General features: G+C 36.7%; 1 protein-coding gene across 1 annotated transcript in view; it reads right to left on the reverse strand.

The window, feature by feature from the left end:
- Positions 1 to 14780, reverse strand: part of LOC118020818 (diacylglycerol kinase beta-like) — a 38816-nt gene extending 24036 nt beyond the window's left edge. Inside the window, exons 1-2 of the mRNA XM_035020663.1 lie at positions 14665 to 14780; positions 13605 to 13665 (exon numbers count right to left, since the gene is read on the reverse strand). Coding sequence (XP_034876554.1) covers positions 13605 to 13665; positions 14665 to 14741 — 138 coding nt within the window. The 5' untranslated portion in view covers positions 14742 to 14780. The remainder of the gene's footprint in view (positions 1 to 13604; positions 13666 to 14664) is intronic.
- Positions 14781 to 16655: the final 1875 nt, after the last annotated feature.

The following is a 16655-nucleotide window of genomic DNA, read 5'->3' on the forward strand; positions in this document are numbered from 1 at the left end:
TACTCTTAAAACTTTCAACACTACATTATGTTACCTTTGAGGAAAAACTTAGGCTATGTTAGCCATATTTTCTAATTTTAATATATAAAGTCAAAGGAAATGAACAGCCAGATAAGATACGATCCCAAGGCAAAGTGGGAGAAAAGTTAGGCCTTGTGATTCTATAGTTTGTATCGACCAGAAGGGAGATGCCTAAGTGATCTGAAAGGAAAGAAATCAAATCTATGTATTAGTTTCATGATGCCCATCAACTAGGAGACACTAGTAACTACCCATTCTAAAGGAGTATTTTCAATTTTGAACTAGATGTAGATATAAATAAAATAACTATTGGTTCTCTTAAAAATCTAATGACAAAAGTCTAAGTACATACAATTTGATCATTTTTAGCATGTTTAACAATCCTGGATCACATCAATAGAAATGCATAAGGGATTACATACTTAGTATATTTTTCATTTCAATTTTTGATCTTTTATGTTTTTGGACATTGTGTTCAATTTGGGTTAGAAGTTATCATCAAAGCATATGAATATGAGAGACACTATCAACTGAAATGAAACTTTTCTAAATTTAAATTAATAACTAGATTACTTCAGATTTCAACATGAAAAATGAAAGAACAATTTAGGTTTATTTCATAGTATTTAGGTAGAATGTATTCAAGAAAAGAAGTACTAAAAAGGTAAGTCCAATTGTAAACATAATGTTTGGGATAACTTAAAATATAATATGGTAAGAAAAAATTCTTTAAAATATTTTAGTGTAAAATGCAATCAAATCTAATCAGTTTGGCATTAATTAAGCTCTAATAATGTACTTCAGTATCTCTCCTAAGTAGTGTGATCCATTTCTCCTTCATCCAAGTCGATTTGTGCACATTATGGTGTCATCATAATTTTAAAACATACTGAGAAAATGACAGAGCTGCAAAATTAAAATAAATGATTAATGGTATTTTTTTCATGTTTGTACTAATAGGTATTACTGAGCCTTTAAATTAATAGAGCTGTCAAGCTCATGCGTGTTACAGATCCAGCAATGAACCAAAATAGAAATTATATATTCCACAGACACCTAAAGATGACACTTTGGAATATTTTAAAATTTAATTAGTAGGTGCAATTGTTTTGTTCCCCATAACCACTGCAAATTAATTGGAAATTAGTCACAACCAATCCTTTTTTTTTAACAATCTGAAATGAAGAGATCGGTGCTTTACAGCTTAACATTCTTGTTTGGGGGCCAGAATGCACACATGCAGTAAATTGCATTGTCAATTACAAAAACAACAACTGTTGTGAAATTAGGAAAAATTATGCACAGGTAAACAAAACTAATTAATGCGTAAGTAACAGGGGAACACACAAAATAATGCCCAACTAAACATTAACATGCCAGTCTTTGAAAAAAAAAAATAAAGGCTTGGAAATGCAAATTTATGCAAAAGAATTTACCAGTGAAGTCTTAAGTAAAAGAAGCGTTTAGTTTATGTTTTATTTAACTGCATTTGGAGTCTCACTATCACTCACACCTTAAAAAATATACCTACTAGGACAGCAGTCTGCTTACTCAAATATATTTTAAGATGTCTGAATACTGTTAGTTAATTTTCTATTCTTCAGGATATCCACATTTCGACTCATTAAATAACAAATGGTGGTATTTCCTTCCTTAACATTTATCCCTATTCTGTATTTAAATATTAGGCAAAATGCAATTTCCAGGCACATCAAGAAAATATTCATTATTTACATATACCTGTAGAGCATTTTCCTACTGATAATTTACAGGTTACTCTTTCTTCCATCACTAAAACTATACATGTTCCCTTGTCTGCTTTGCCCATCCCTTTCTAAAGTAAGCCATTAGAGCAGCTTAAGATTCCTTAAAAATAGTGTGTTTACAAAGTCAACATGCAAGTGCCAAGTTACAATAGCTGCATAACTTCAAATGAGAAAACAATACTTTATTAAATTTTCAAAACAAGAATAATTTCTAAAAAATCAAACTGGTGCATTAAATATTATTTAGTACTATTTAAAGTAATCAATTTAATGCAAGAGTCTTGGGAGATTCAAGAGTTAGGTAAACTTGCAGGTAACTTTCACAGCACTATTCTATTTAGATGAGTTTTAATATAATTTTCCTTTTAGATAATAATTAAAGATGTTAAATGTTATGGTGAAATGATATCCTCTTCCAATATGAGTTATCTGTAAATGATTATGGGAGACGAACCATGAGAGACTATGGACTCTGAGAAACAAACTGAGGGTTCTAGAGGGGAGGGGGTGGGGGGATGGGTTAGCCTGGTGATGGGTATTAAAGAGGGCACATACTGAATGGAGCACTGGGTGTTATACGCAAACAATGAATCATGGAACACTACATCAAAAACTAATGATGTACTGTATGGTGACTAACATAACATAATAAAATTAAATTAAATTTAAAAAACTGATTATGGGAAAACAAAAAGTCACGGCTACATTTTCTATAACACTATGGCCAAATCTCAAAAAGATTTCAAATTTTGTCCCACCATAAAATTACATTGGTTTAACTTTTTTTCCTATATGACTCAAGATCACAGGGAAGCTAGTTTGAACAATAAAAAAGAAAATTCAAATGCATCATTAAATATAACAATACTTAACATACAGCATCAAATAATTAATACTTTCTTAGTGTTGGAAAATGTGATGTATAGTAATTTTCAACAACCCTTCAATACTACCTTCCGATTTGTAGGTAGCTAGTTTTAGGAATAAAGAAATAGTTTCAAGAAGATTAAGTAATTCTCTGAAGTCCAGAGGTCACTGATATAACAAATATGAAACCCTGGTCTCTGGCCTTTATTCTTGTTTTCTATCCATTGGGATATACTTATTTCTCATGGTAATCTTCCTAAGCAATTTTTTTCCTTCCCTCCTTATGGAAATTCCATAAAACATTGCTTTTAAGAAGTGAAAAATATTCTTAACCCTAGACTACATTAAATTTCTGCTAAAGTGCTAGAAAAGTTTACTATTTCCGTTGTAGATGTTAGCTTATTCAAAATAACTTTTAAAATACTAAACTTTAAATGGGTTTCAGATATAAAGCTAATATATAGAAATTTTAATAAAATGGCTGCAAGTCTCTAATAAAAGAATGGTAAGGCTATTTAACTTCTAATCTGTTTTTAGTTCCCAGGTGTGTGATCAGTTAAGTTAGGTAGTAGGTATAAGGGGATCCACCTATCATAGAGATAAGCAAATTTTAGCTATTTTCCTACTTCCTAAATTTGCACCACTCTCTTCATAGCTTTTCTCGTGTACTGTTTATTGTTAGGCTTTAGTAGCTTCTTGCTACTAAACACTCCATGCACAATTTGCCTACACCCATATTTGTTGTATCTCTAGCAATCAAGAGAGGTCTAAGTACATAAACTATGGAGAAAAGCATTATATTCAGTGCCATTATATCTTCTAATATAATATTATATGAAATGCTCATTTAAATGGTATTCCCAAGTAGAAAATATGGTCATGGTATTCAACTTTACGAGTGGGTTGAGAGGGCCATTAAAATAATCTTTTCTTAAAAAGGTTTATTTTGCTTCTCAACACAAGGGTCTTACACTGTTTGCTGTGGTTACAGCTGCTAGAGAAAGTCAAAGTGCCAAGGAGTCTCATTGGCTGGCTGCCTGTTTACACTTAGGCTCCTTTACTCAACACTATGCATTGCAGAAAGCTTCAGAGACATTGTATTTCCTCCTCTCTGAACTTTTTAACCTTAGGCAAACAAGCTTAATCAACTGATGACCAGTTTGGGAGTAGAAAAACAAGTTAGGAACAGACCCAGTCCTGTAACTCTGCTTGGTGACCTTAGTTAGACATTTAACTAACCACACCTCCATAGTCTCTAAGTCTCCCATACAACCACATGGCTTATTTGCAATAGTCTTAATATATGTTCTCCTACAAAGTAATCTAAAAAACATATCTCATGTAGTCATGCACCTCATTACTAGCCTAGAGAAACACCTAAAACTTTATCCGTACAGGTGAGTAGAAAAACTATGCCTTTTTGAACCATTATTTTCAATCAAACAAGTTACATGCTGTCTTAGCTACTTAAATGCACAAGAATGGAAAAGTAATTTATGACATGTTCTCAATGAATAAGATTTAAGATTCAAGGTTTAGTGCATTTCTTAGACTTACTTAGTTCTTCTTCTTCTTCTTCTTCTTCTTCTTCTTCTTTTTTTTTTTTGGAAGAAATTGGGATTGCAGATAAGCACTTCTGACTAATAATATGCCAATCTGATGGGGACAATTCAGACAGATCTTAAAATAGCCATACACAATAACATCTAAGAAGAGTGGTGACAGTTTCAGTTCTAGTTCAAGGAGCAAGCAAACTCCACCCTGTCTCTCTCACTAATGGCAACTACAAATCCTACATAGAAGAGAGCAGCTATCAGAGGATGCTGAAAGCAAAAGATAGCAGGTAGAATGGAGAAGGAAATCAGAGCATAAAGTGCCACTGAACCAGTGATGAGTTTTCTTTTTTTTTCTTCCCTCTCACATTTCCTAGCCAGAGATCTTGGAGGAGAGGGCAAGCACACACACAAAAAGCTATTCCTTAAAGTTGCATACAATCTCCTGAGTTTACCCCTGAGCTGTGTATGAATAGATTTGTCCTTAAGAAGCATACTGACAACTTAAAGAACCAAAATAGGGGATAGATCACCATCGAGGTTCCACAGCGGCCTATGGATCTTGTACATGTAAAATGAATCCGAATAACACTGCAAAGACTTTTAAAGTTGAACTGACATTAGAAACACAACTCACAGGAAGCAGCTCAGGATTTGTGACCTGAACCTAACTGGATTCACGACCTGCTAAAATAGCAACAACAATGACAAATCAACGTTCCCCATAAGAATTAAATAAAATCCAGAGTTAAGCATACACCTCAAAATTTCTCAACATATGATGATCCAGGAAAATCTCAAAAACTCACAAGGGGAGAGACAGCCAATGATGCAAAGCCTGAGATGATCCAAGTGTTAGAGTTACCACCCAGGACCTTACAGCAGCTACTAAACCGTGCTCCATGAAGTAATGATAGATACTCCTGAACTGAAAGGAAAGATAGAAACTATCGGCTGAGAAATAGATGATATTAAAAAAAGGAACCAGTTAGAAATTTTACAACTGAAAAATACAATGGCTGAAGTAAAACAAAACTTGCTTGGATGGGCTCAAGAACAGAATGGAGATAAAAGAGGGAAAAAGTCAGGGAACTTGAATATAGATGAATAAACTTTATCTGGTATGAACAACAGAAAAAGGTAACAAAAAGGAAAGAGGAAAGAAACAGGAGAAAAAAAAATCAGACTCAGAGATTTAGAAGATAATACATAAAGTATCTAAAACAGGTCATCAGAATTTCAGAAGGAAAGGAGAGAGTGTGGGGCTTAAATTAATATCTGAAGAAATAATGGCTGAAAACTTTCTAACTTGGCAAAGTCATAAACCTAAAGATTTGTGAAGCTCAGAGAAACTAAAACAGAACGAGCCCAAAGAAATCCATGCCCAGGCTCATCAAAATCAAACTACTGAAAACTAAAGACAAAGAAAAAATCTTGAAAGCAGCCTGAGAAAATGATGCATTACATATTGTGAAGCAATGATTCAAATGACTGTGGATATCTCATCAGAAACCACATTATGTAAAAGATACTATGCGAGATATGAAGGGGAATTAAGGATGAATCTTAAAATGCTTACAATTGAGTCAGAAGAGCTGGATATGTACGTGCATAGCTGAAATACAAGACTGCATTGCGGTGGCATTAAGAAGATATCAACAGAGAGCCACAGAAGTACAAAGGATAAGGCAAATATTTCAGACAGATGGGGAGTTAAAAAGGCTTCATGAGGAAATTGCTGCTAAGCTTGGCTTTGAAAGAAGGAATTTTATTTTATTTTTAGTTTATATGTATTTATATCTCATTGCCTTTCAGAAAGATTTCGTAGTAAATTATAAAAATACATATATCCCAACAGGATAGGATAATTAATTCAGGCAATCTGAATAAAAGGGAAAAATAAATATATCGGAATTAAAAAACCATAGGTTCAATGAAAGAAATGCCAACCATGGGTCCTACAGAATTGCTGGAAGAAACCACAGATCTGTTGGTAGGCTGCTTGGAGGCCAGAAGAATGAGTTTATTACTAAAACACAAAACAGGAAATGGAGATTTTAGGCATAAAATTAATAGGTATGAGTAGAAAGCTCCTAGAAAGTGGTTCCTATGAAGCATGGCAGCCTCGGGAGAATTATTTAATGCCATTGCAAGGATTCTAAACTTTATTCTGTGTGAAAAAGGAGGCATTGAGGACATTCAGGAGCAAAATGATCATTGTCGTTCAGTACTAATTCTGGCAGCAATGTGATGGATGGCCTTGGCTATACTGGGAAGCAAAAAATAATATATTAAAGAGAAAAATGTAAATAAGCTGAAAACAATTTGAATTCTGTTACAAATGACAGAGTTGTAATTGATTACTAATATTAGAGCTACATTAAGGGCCGAAAGAGGGACTGAGTGAGGCAGCAAAGCATCATAATTAAGAAAAAAGTCATTAGAACCCAGTGGCCTACCCTCCCTCTTACTGTGCGGCCTTGGAAAACTTGCTTGATTTATCTGGATTGTTTGTGTTTGTTTTTAACGTATAATATGGGAGTTGTAATAACCTTACTGACTTCTTAGGGTTCTTGTGAGGATTAAATAAATAATAAATACAGGGGCGCCTGGGTGGCTCAGTCGTTAAGCGTCTGCGTTCCGCTCAGGTCATGATCCCAGGGTCCTGGGATCGAGCCCCGCATCAGGCTCCCTGCTCCATGGGGAGCCTGCTTCTCCCTCTCCCACTCCCCCTGCTTGTGCTCTCTCTCTCGCTGTCTCTCTCTCTCTGTCAAAATAAATAAATAAAATCTTTAAAAAAAACAATAAATACAAACCTACAGAACAGAACCTGTTTCGTGGTAAGCACTCAATAAATGTTAGGCATTGCTACCACGGTTTCCTCCAAACATATCTGGGACATCCAAATGTCTTGAAAATTCTATCAGCCTTCATCTAGTGGAAAAATTTTATAAACTAAAACTTTGGTCTGAGATTAATTTGTATTTAGCTAATAATTTCAGATTAAATAATACTTTTAAATTATGATGATTTTTAATAATTATAACTACACATAAATAAAAATTTAATGGACAACAAAACACTTCCTCTTTCTAAAGACTTTGTGTTTTAAAGTTGTGCTGGATATATTCTCTTTGCAAAAACAAGTCAAAATTCAGATAAACTCCAGATAACTGCAGCATCTAGAGCAATAGGAAAAAGATCCAGTCTTCTTAAGCGAGGGTGAAAGCAAAGGCTAGGCAAGTAGCCAGCGTCTGACTCAAGTGGATGCTAGTGCCAGGGGAAAAACTGGCATTCAAGTCAGAAAACAACATCTCATAGAATGGCCTACACAGTAGAAATGGGACAGGAGGAGACAATTGCTCTTAGGGTACTAGATGACAAAGTGTCTGCCCCAGAAAAAGCAGGCATCAAGCCGAGGGCAGAAAGACAACCCGACTTGGCAGGAATTGGCTGAGTATCAGGTCAGGGCTGAGTTGTGTGTTGAAGGTATTCAACTTTAGAAGCTGAGATTGGGCAAGTGGGTTATGGGTGCTGAGAGGTAAATAAAGAAAAGCAAAGAGAGACCAAAACACATGTAAATGCTTTCCGGAAGTTGCCTTGACTTCAGCTACTCTTTTGAGGAGTCTTTATATATTATCTGTGGTCATTTCACCATTTAGCTTATGGTCTGTTCATGACTTCCTTCTCATTCTCTACCACACAGAAGAAAGTTTTCAAGAATTTCCTTCATCTTAATCATAGGTGAAGCACCCAGAGTAATATTGCATTACAACCTCTTTGGCATTATTTTCATAAAAGTACCACAATTAATAACTAATATATGACTATTAATATTTCAAAGTATTAACAGAATGCAGTCTATATAATGTGTAAAATAAATACATAATTGATAACACAGAAAGAAATTTAACTGTACCATACCAAGAAACAGAAAGATTAAAGTTTTGAAGGTTAAGGATGTATTTCTTCTTTGATACATTAAAATTCTTTGCTTTGAGAATGAAATGAATAAAGATAACTCAAAATAACTTTTACTTGTACTTATATATGGAAAATATGTGAATGAATTGCTAGCCAACCTACATTATGTTCAGTGAAAGAAGGTTTAGTAGAAAGCATTTTTTAAAATTGCTATACTACCTCAAGAAGTATTTAAGAAATTCACAAACTCAAAATGCACTTGGCATTGGCCGTGTAATTATGTGTAAGGCACTGTGCTATGCTCCAGGGATATAAAGATGATCAAAATTATGGTGCATGACCCCAGTAAGCTTATATCCAACAAGGAGCTGGCTGATAAGCTGATAATTTCAATGTAATATCATTAGTGCTTTCATAAAGCTATGACGCACTGAGGCTGGGCTTTTAGACTAGCTGGGGTCAGGGATGGGGTAGAGGAAGTGGCGATGTTCTGGAAGGGCTTTATAGAGGAAGGGCAATATGAAATGAGTCTCAAGCTAAGTTGTGCAACTCAACCAAAGAAGAAAAACTTATTTGGACACAAGGGAAGTAAATGAAGAGATTAAAAAGAAGTAAGGGATGATATTGGTGAAAAAGGAAGCCTGATTCAAATTATATTTTATCAGAAAGAAATTAAGTGATTTTAAGTAGAAGAGTATCATGGTGAGCTTAGTATTTTATCATGATCATTCTGGTAGAAAGGTATAGAAAGCATTTAAATGGGAAAAAACAGAGATGGGGAAAGATTAATGTGGTTATTGCCAGGAGTGTGAAAGAAATGAAACAGGCCAAATCTAGGTCAGTGGTCATGGGGTGGAAGAAAGGAGAAGATTCCAAAAATATGTCGTATTGCTAGGTGGACATGGTATTTGAATTTGAGGGTATGCAGAGAAGTTTAGAATGGCTCTCAGATTCCTAGCTTAGGAAACATTGGGAACATAATGGTTTCATTAACTCGTATGGTAAAGGGAGGAACAAGCATTTTGGAATGTAAGAAGTCAGTATTTGTTTGGGAGGAGGAAAGAGGGAGGGAGGTGATGAGTCCATTTTAGGTATACTGAATCTGAGGCTTAGTAAGTTCACTCCTAAATTCACAGAACTTTACTGGGCAGCCATCACTTGTAATGAATGGATACAAAATGAAATCTGACCTAGTTTATGACCTCCCATATCTACTGTTCTCTTCTCTTCCCTCCTCCCAAGCTGCTCCTTTTTTTTTTTTCTTCCTTATGAGAGAAATATATTGATACCAGAATCAGTATGTTTGACATGCTCAGGAAGAAGGATTGTGGAGAAAGAAGACAAAAAGGGGAAAATAATTAGGCTCTGGAGTCCAGCCTAAAGAAAGGCTCTTCTTGAACTATTTCAATATAAAGTTTTCTGGAATTGATTGTCTCTTTAGACTGATATGCTTGTTAACATGGCCAATAGTTATATGGAAATCCATTCTCTATTAACTCAATGACTATTATGAAACTGTGAGCACAGGAGTACTTGACACATTTCTGTTGGTTACTTTATAGTGAGACAATTTAAAAGGTCATAAATATAATTATTAAGTATATATTGGAAGTTTTAAGCTCTTTGGTTTTGCTTTTCCTGATATTTTAACTCTGGCTTGGTGAAATTTCTAAGTAAATATTACCTTAGGTTATTTTTTTTTAATTTCTTTTTATTGTGGTAAAAATATATGTAACAGAAAATGGAACATTTTCGCCATTCTTAAAGTACACAGCTTAATGACATTAAGTACATTTACTTTGCTGTGCATCCATCAACACTATTGATCTCCAGAACTTATATTACTTTGATTATTTTAAAAAAATATCATTTGATGTAAGAATCAAGACCCATTTATCACCTGCCTTTCCATTTTATATGCTCTACTTAAAGAAAAAAAGAACTTCTGATATGCTCTAACATTATATCTAAAACAATTCCTTCAAAAATTAGATATCAGCTAATGGATATTTAAATTCAGCAAAGAATTTTAACATTCTATCAATTTTGATATTCTGTATGAAAAAAACATTTTGTTATTCAATTGAAACAAACAACACTCTTTGGCTAAACCATACCAACATTATGAAGACTAAATGCTCTATTTGTTTAAAGTGAAATTTAAAGTTCAGAACTCCATGTGGTTCTAAGAAAAGCAGAGTATGCCAGAATGTGAAATGACAATAATGAGCCATAGTCTAGTACAGCTCTTGGCCCACTATAGACTGGAATAAATGTTTTAAAAGAATAAGAGAGTTTAAGGAGAGAAAATTAAATATAAGTTATATAAAATTATTAATTTAACAATTGTGTAGATCATGATAATTAATAGGCAAAATAAATATCCTGTTACTAATTGAAAGGTAAGTTAACAAAAGTATCTTTAGAAGTGCTTGTGTAAAATAAGCTAAAAATTATTCTAAAACACTAGATTTTCATAGACATAGATTTTTTTAAAGCTGCAGAAAGGCAGTAAGTGATTTACCAGAAGTCACACTCCCGCAGGGGTGTCACAAGGATGGCCCAGGGCCTTCATAGGTTGAGATCCATGGTGGGAGTAAGACCGTGGGGCCAGACTATTTGCGTTTTAATGTCTACCCTGCCACTTTTCGTCTGTGTAGAATCAGGCAAACTATTTGACCTTTTTCTGCTTCAGTTGCATTATCTGTAAAGTGAAACTAATCATAGGGTTTTTGTGAAAATGAAATGTGTCAATACAGGACAAGTGTACATGTTAGAAATTATTATTACCATGAATCTTTCTGGATTTAAAACATGGAGTAAGGACAAAACTTCCTTTCTTCCTGAGAAGAATCCAAAAAATACAGAGTTCTTGTGGAAGGTGTTTGGTGTTTCACTGTTTTTCATTTATGATCTTGTGAACCAAGCTGATGAAAACTGACCTTTCATTAAAGACAATACTGCTACTACCCCCACCACCATCATCCTGCATCACCACCACCACCACCATCAACCACCACCACCACCACCACCACCACCATCAACCACCACCACCACCATCACCATCAACCACCACCACCACCACCACCACCATCAACCACCACCACCACCACCACCATCAACCACCACCACCACCACCATCAACCACCACCACCACCACCACCATCAACCACCACCACCACCACCACCATCAACCACCACCAACCACCACCACCACCACCATTGCTACCACCACTTGTAGGAACAGTAACAACACCTTCAACATTGGTGTGAGCATAAACATGAACTTAGAAGTGTCATTGGGAGTGTGAAGAATAACAGACAAGATGCAAGTGCCTACATGCTGGTAAAGGGAGAACTGGAATTCTTTTAAGGGTATTTGGAACCAACTACAAAGACAGCAGAAGGGGCACCTGGGTGGCTCAGGTGGTTAAGCATCTGCCTTCGGCTCAGGTCATGATCCCAGGGTCCTGGGATCGAGCCCCACATCAGGTTCCCTGCTCAGCAGAGAGCCTTCTTCTCCCTCTCCCTCTGCCTGCCTCTCTGCCTACTTGTGCTCTCTATCTCTCTGTCAAATAAATAAATAAAATCTTAAAAAAAAAAAGACAGCAGAAAGCAGGAAGTAGTCAATCAACAGAGATTTTTTTTAAACAAGTCTGTTTTACGTTATTATCAGAGAATTAACAGATTCACAAACTTGGGGTTCAAAATGGCTAAAAAGAATATACCAGGAATAAACAAAAAGTGATATTTATCTGCTGTACACAAAGAGGAAGCCAATAGCTTTAGAGTAAAACCACTGGAAAGGTAAAATTAAAAGTTTCCTCTTACATGCTAAACTGCACTGTTTGGAATCTGTAGCTAAATATGTTTAAACTAGTGGTCAAGAGAAGGGGCCTTAATCAAAGAGTCCTGGGTTTGAGTTCCATTTCTGCTACATATCTGACCTTGAGAAAGTTATGGAACCTTCCAAAGGCTCTGTTTTCTCCATCTGAAAAATGATGAGCTCCATTATTTAATGTTTATGTGACTATTTAATAAATACTAATACAATCTTATATGTCAACTATATCTCAACTTAAAAAACAAAAAAACAAAACAAAACAAAACCTTACATGTAACACCAGCACTTAGCACAATGCTTATACCAGTCTAAGAGTAAGATCTCCCCTGTCACCGCCTGACTGGCTGCCCTCCCTATTTTAACTATGCAGTAAACGCATCATCATTCACATGTAAGAACTAACCTGGATTCTTCTCTTTCTCTCAGCCCCAAGGGAACTCAATAGCAAATTCTTCTTGTTCCATTCCAGAATGTAGCTCAAATCTATCCACTTCCCTGTCATCATCCATGCCCAAGCCCAGACTACTCTGATAGACTCTCTTCCAGCGGCTACTCAGTATAATCCATTCTCCACAAAGCAGCCAAGGTGAACTTTTAACATGTAAATGAGATGATGCTTAGAGGCTTCGAAAGCTTCCCACTGCACATAGAATCAAATGCTAACCCTTTGCTAATCATTTTTTTCTACATGATCGTCCCTGTCCATCCTTTACTGTTCTCCCCCTACCTCTAGAAACTTTGGTCACACCACCCTCCTTACGGTTTCTTTAACATACTGAGCTTTTAACTCTTCTTTCATAGAGGTCTCCTAGACTCACTTATCTAAAGTAGTGTCCCCCATACTGCACCCAGATCCTCACCATTTCGCTTTATTTTTTTCATAACTCTCATAGTCTGAAGTTATATTTATGATGCATCTGTTTGTTTATAGTTATCTATGTAATCTCTTATCTGAAAAGAAGTTCCTTGAAAACAATTACATTATTGATCATGTTCTATTACCTGTTCTATTATCGATTATGGTGTATATTACTGATCTGGTTTCTATTGTTGGTGCCAAGAGCAGCGCCTAGCATATTTTTGAAATATAATAAAATATTCACTATACAAATGGAAATTGGAATTTTGAGGGATCTAAATATCTGACTTAAATAATATTTCATCCTGGAGAAAACAATGATAGGGGGAGTTTTCTACAGAGAAGGATGCCCTCAACTCCCCAGATGGAGGTAAAAGAACAGATGGGTAATAATTCAGGGAGACTTATGTCTGAAAGCCCCATAAATAATTTTCTCATAAGGTGTTCTGAAACAAGTACAAGAAAGATTTTTAAAGTTTCATTAATTTTGTTTAGTTCCAGAGTTTATAACTGATCTATGGTATCTAAAAGCTGTACTTAGACTAACACAAACATTCAAAAGTTAAATCATTGCCAAGGGTATATAATGCCCCAAACCTGAATGCAATAGCTCTGTCACATCAATAATAAAAAGAAAAAGGTACTTGGTGATAGATCAAAAGCTTAGAGATTGTGGTTATTTATTTAGGGTATGTGATTAGTTATACAAGTACATGATATCTGGAAAGCAAAAATGAAATGACATAGCCTTTCAACTACTCTGTACTCACTGTGCATGGGGTCTGCATCCATGGTTCCCCATCGATCTGCATTGGCAGAGACTTGCTAGTCCTAGGGGAAAATATTTCATTTTAAATATAACACTGAAATATTTTACACAACAGACTATATGTAAGATGTAAGATGATGAGACCAGGGAATGCAAATATGGTAAGAGCTGGCCTTAAATTGATCTCTTCTGAAAGGGACTTCAATTCTTGACTATTAATAAGTACCTGAAAGGTACCTTGGTCACAGGAATACTAAGAGCTTCCTGGTAAATGTGATGATATGAAAAAATTATAGATGCCAAAAGAAAAACATAGGGCTTATGGTGTTTTTAAATTTTTTATTATTTTTATTTTTATTTATTTTGGGGGGGGTTATGTTTAATGATATAATCAGAATTCCTAGAGCTAAAAAAGCCTCCTTGTTTTCATCAAAACCTATACAGCAAACCTGAAGGAAAGGTGTTTGATGTCTCAGATTTTCCAGTATCAACATTTTCACACAAATAACACGAACTATAACTGTGCTATAACCCACGGTTTCACCGTAGGGTCAAAGTAGACTTTTTTTTCCCTGAAGGTAAAATTCTGGAAAAATGTTTCTTAATAAGGTTTAAATTTAATACACATAAAAAAATCTTACTTTACAATAAAGTGATTATTTAATTTTATAGAAACAACGGTGTACTTTAGTCCATGAAAGAATTTAAGTTAATGGTGCCTCAACAGTGTTTTCATTGGGCAATATACCCGGTAGATCCTTTCATGCTTCGGGAAACTAAACTGTGTGGGAACCATTTGAGAGGGGACGAAGTTTGTATGTTAGAATTGTATCAATGGTCTGAACAAGAGAACATCAAATTTCAATCAACCTGATAAGTAATAGCTAACCAAAACTTTGTAAAATCTGCCAATTTCCATTATGTGGAAATATATCAGTATTAGTTACTGATAATTTGAGGCACAGATAAGACCAATGTTGTTATCAGAGTCCTGCATACTTTTAATTAGGTTGTACTTATACCATGTCAACCCCTTTTCTCAATTATAGAGAAACAACTACCTGATGACCACAGAGGAACACTGCGCCAGCCGCCGCCCAGCACTTTTCAGTCCTGTGTAGATTTGTCCCATCTCCATGGCTCCTTCCAAACCAACCACCTCCAGCAGCTGATCACTTAGATCTGAAAGGAAACAGAAGCCTTGTCAGTTACAGTGGAGATCCATATGTGCACAATTTAATGCCATTAGATATTAAGAAGATGAAAAATGAAAGCTACTTGACAAAGAAAGCTTGTCTTGGATTCTGAAAGTAATGAAAAGATGGCCTACGTCTAAAGCTCTCAGTTTAACTAAACCTCGCAGTGCTGTGGGAAAAGATCTGCTGTCAACTTGATCTAAAACAAAATGGGAAGAATGAATTCGGAGCCAAATAATGCCAAAAAATATACCAGTAGTTTTTAACATCAACAAACTTAATGTTATTCCACATGTATATATGGAATGTTTATACATTTGGCAGCAAATACACACTCAACACTATAAATAAAGTATGAGGATATGCTGTCAAACATGATTTTGTTAAATTACTTGAACAAAAGACCCTAGAGCTCGTGGAATTAAAGTTTCTCATTTTAGAGATAAGAAGATTGAGTCTCTAAATCATCAGGTGACTTGTCCATAGTCATAGGTAACTTTGTACAGAAGTTCAAGAAACAGTATTAGTTTCTTGAGATGTTTTTCTGATGATAAGAAATATGTTACTAAAATACTATTTGGGGGAGGAAGATGGCAGAGGAGTAGGGGACCCTATTTCAATTGGTCCCCGGAATTGAGCTGGATATCTACCAGACCACTCTGAGCACCCATGAAACCAGCCTGAGATGGAAGAAGATCTGGATCTCTACAAACAGAATATTGCAGGCAGTTGGTTTTGAGGTACAAAGCGGAGAGCCGTGATTCTGTGGGCAGATATTGGAGGATAAACAGGCTGGAGGGTGCCTGGACATGGGGATCCTACACCGCCGGTGAGTGACAGCCTCGCGTGCTGGGGACGGGGCACAGACTTACAGACTGGTAGCATCGGGAAAGAACTTTAGGGCAGCCCCAGGGGTAGAAAACCAGACCGGTGGGGTCGCGTGCACGCAAACCACAGGCCCCCCGGACAGAAACCAGAGCGACGGTCACATGCACGCGAACTGCAGCCTCTGAGACGGAAACCCGGTGCGCCAGGGTCCTGCCGGTGAACTGCAACCCCCGGGTGGAAACCCCCAGCGGCGGCGTCGCGCACATGCGAACTGCAGTCCCCGGGACAGAACCCCAAGTGGTGGAGTCGTGCGCGCGTGCGAACTGGGAGCGGCTGGCGGTTTTAGAAGCACAAAGGGCAGAGACGTGCCCCGACCTGGAGGCAGGACTGGGGCGCTGCGGAGGGTCGCACAACCCAGGACGCTGCAATTTATAGCAGCACGGACAGAAACGGAGACAGTGTGGCCTGGAGAGCTCACTGAAGAACAGACTGAGGTCTCTCTGCTCTGAGGCAGAGGGTTGGAAACGGTCTCTTCTGCTCTGACTCGCGGAAGACACGCGAAAGTTGCCAGGGAAAGGCGCCAGAGAACAAAAGCCCCAAACACTGATTCCCACTGAGCCCATCCCCCACCACAGGGGTGCAGGGCAACTCCGCCCAAACAGGGTGGCCTGAGTAACAGCGCGGCAGGCCCCTCCCGCAGAAGACAGGCTGGGAAAACAAGAGGCCAGCAACCCTAAGATCCCAAGAAAACAGGTGCATCTTGCTTGGGTTCTGGTCAATAATTTCGACTCTATACATTCCCTCAAACACCCATCAACAGAATGACTAGGAGGGGGAGCCCCCAAAACAGAAAAGACTCAGAGATTATGACTTATGCTGCAGATTTACAAATGGATGCAGATATAACCAAGATGTCAGAGATGGAATTCAGGCTAGCAATTGTGAAGACAATGGCTAGAATGGAGAAATCAATTAATGGCAACATAGAGTCTCTAAGGGCAGAAATACCATGAGAGACGATGGACTCT

Source organism: Mirounga leonina, unplaced genomic scaffold (genome assembly GCF_011800145.1).
Source record: "Mirounga leonina isolate KUSES-001 unplaced genomic scaffold, KU_Mleo_1.0 Mir_174, whole genome shotgun sequence".
In the NCBI taxonomy this organism is placed as follows: Eukaryota; Metazoa; Chordata; class Mammalia; order Carnivora; family Phocidae; genus Mirounga; species Mirounga leonina.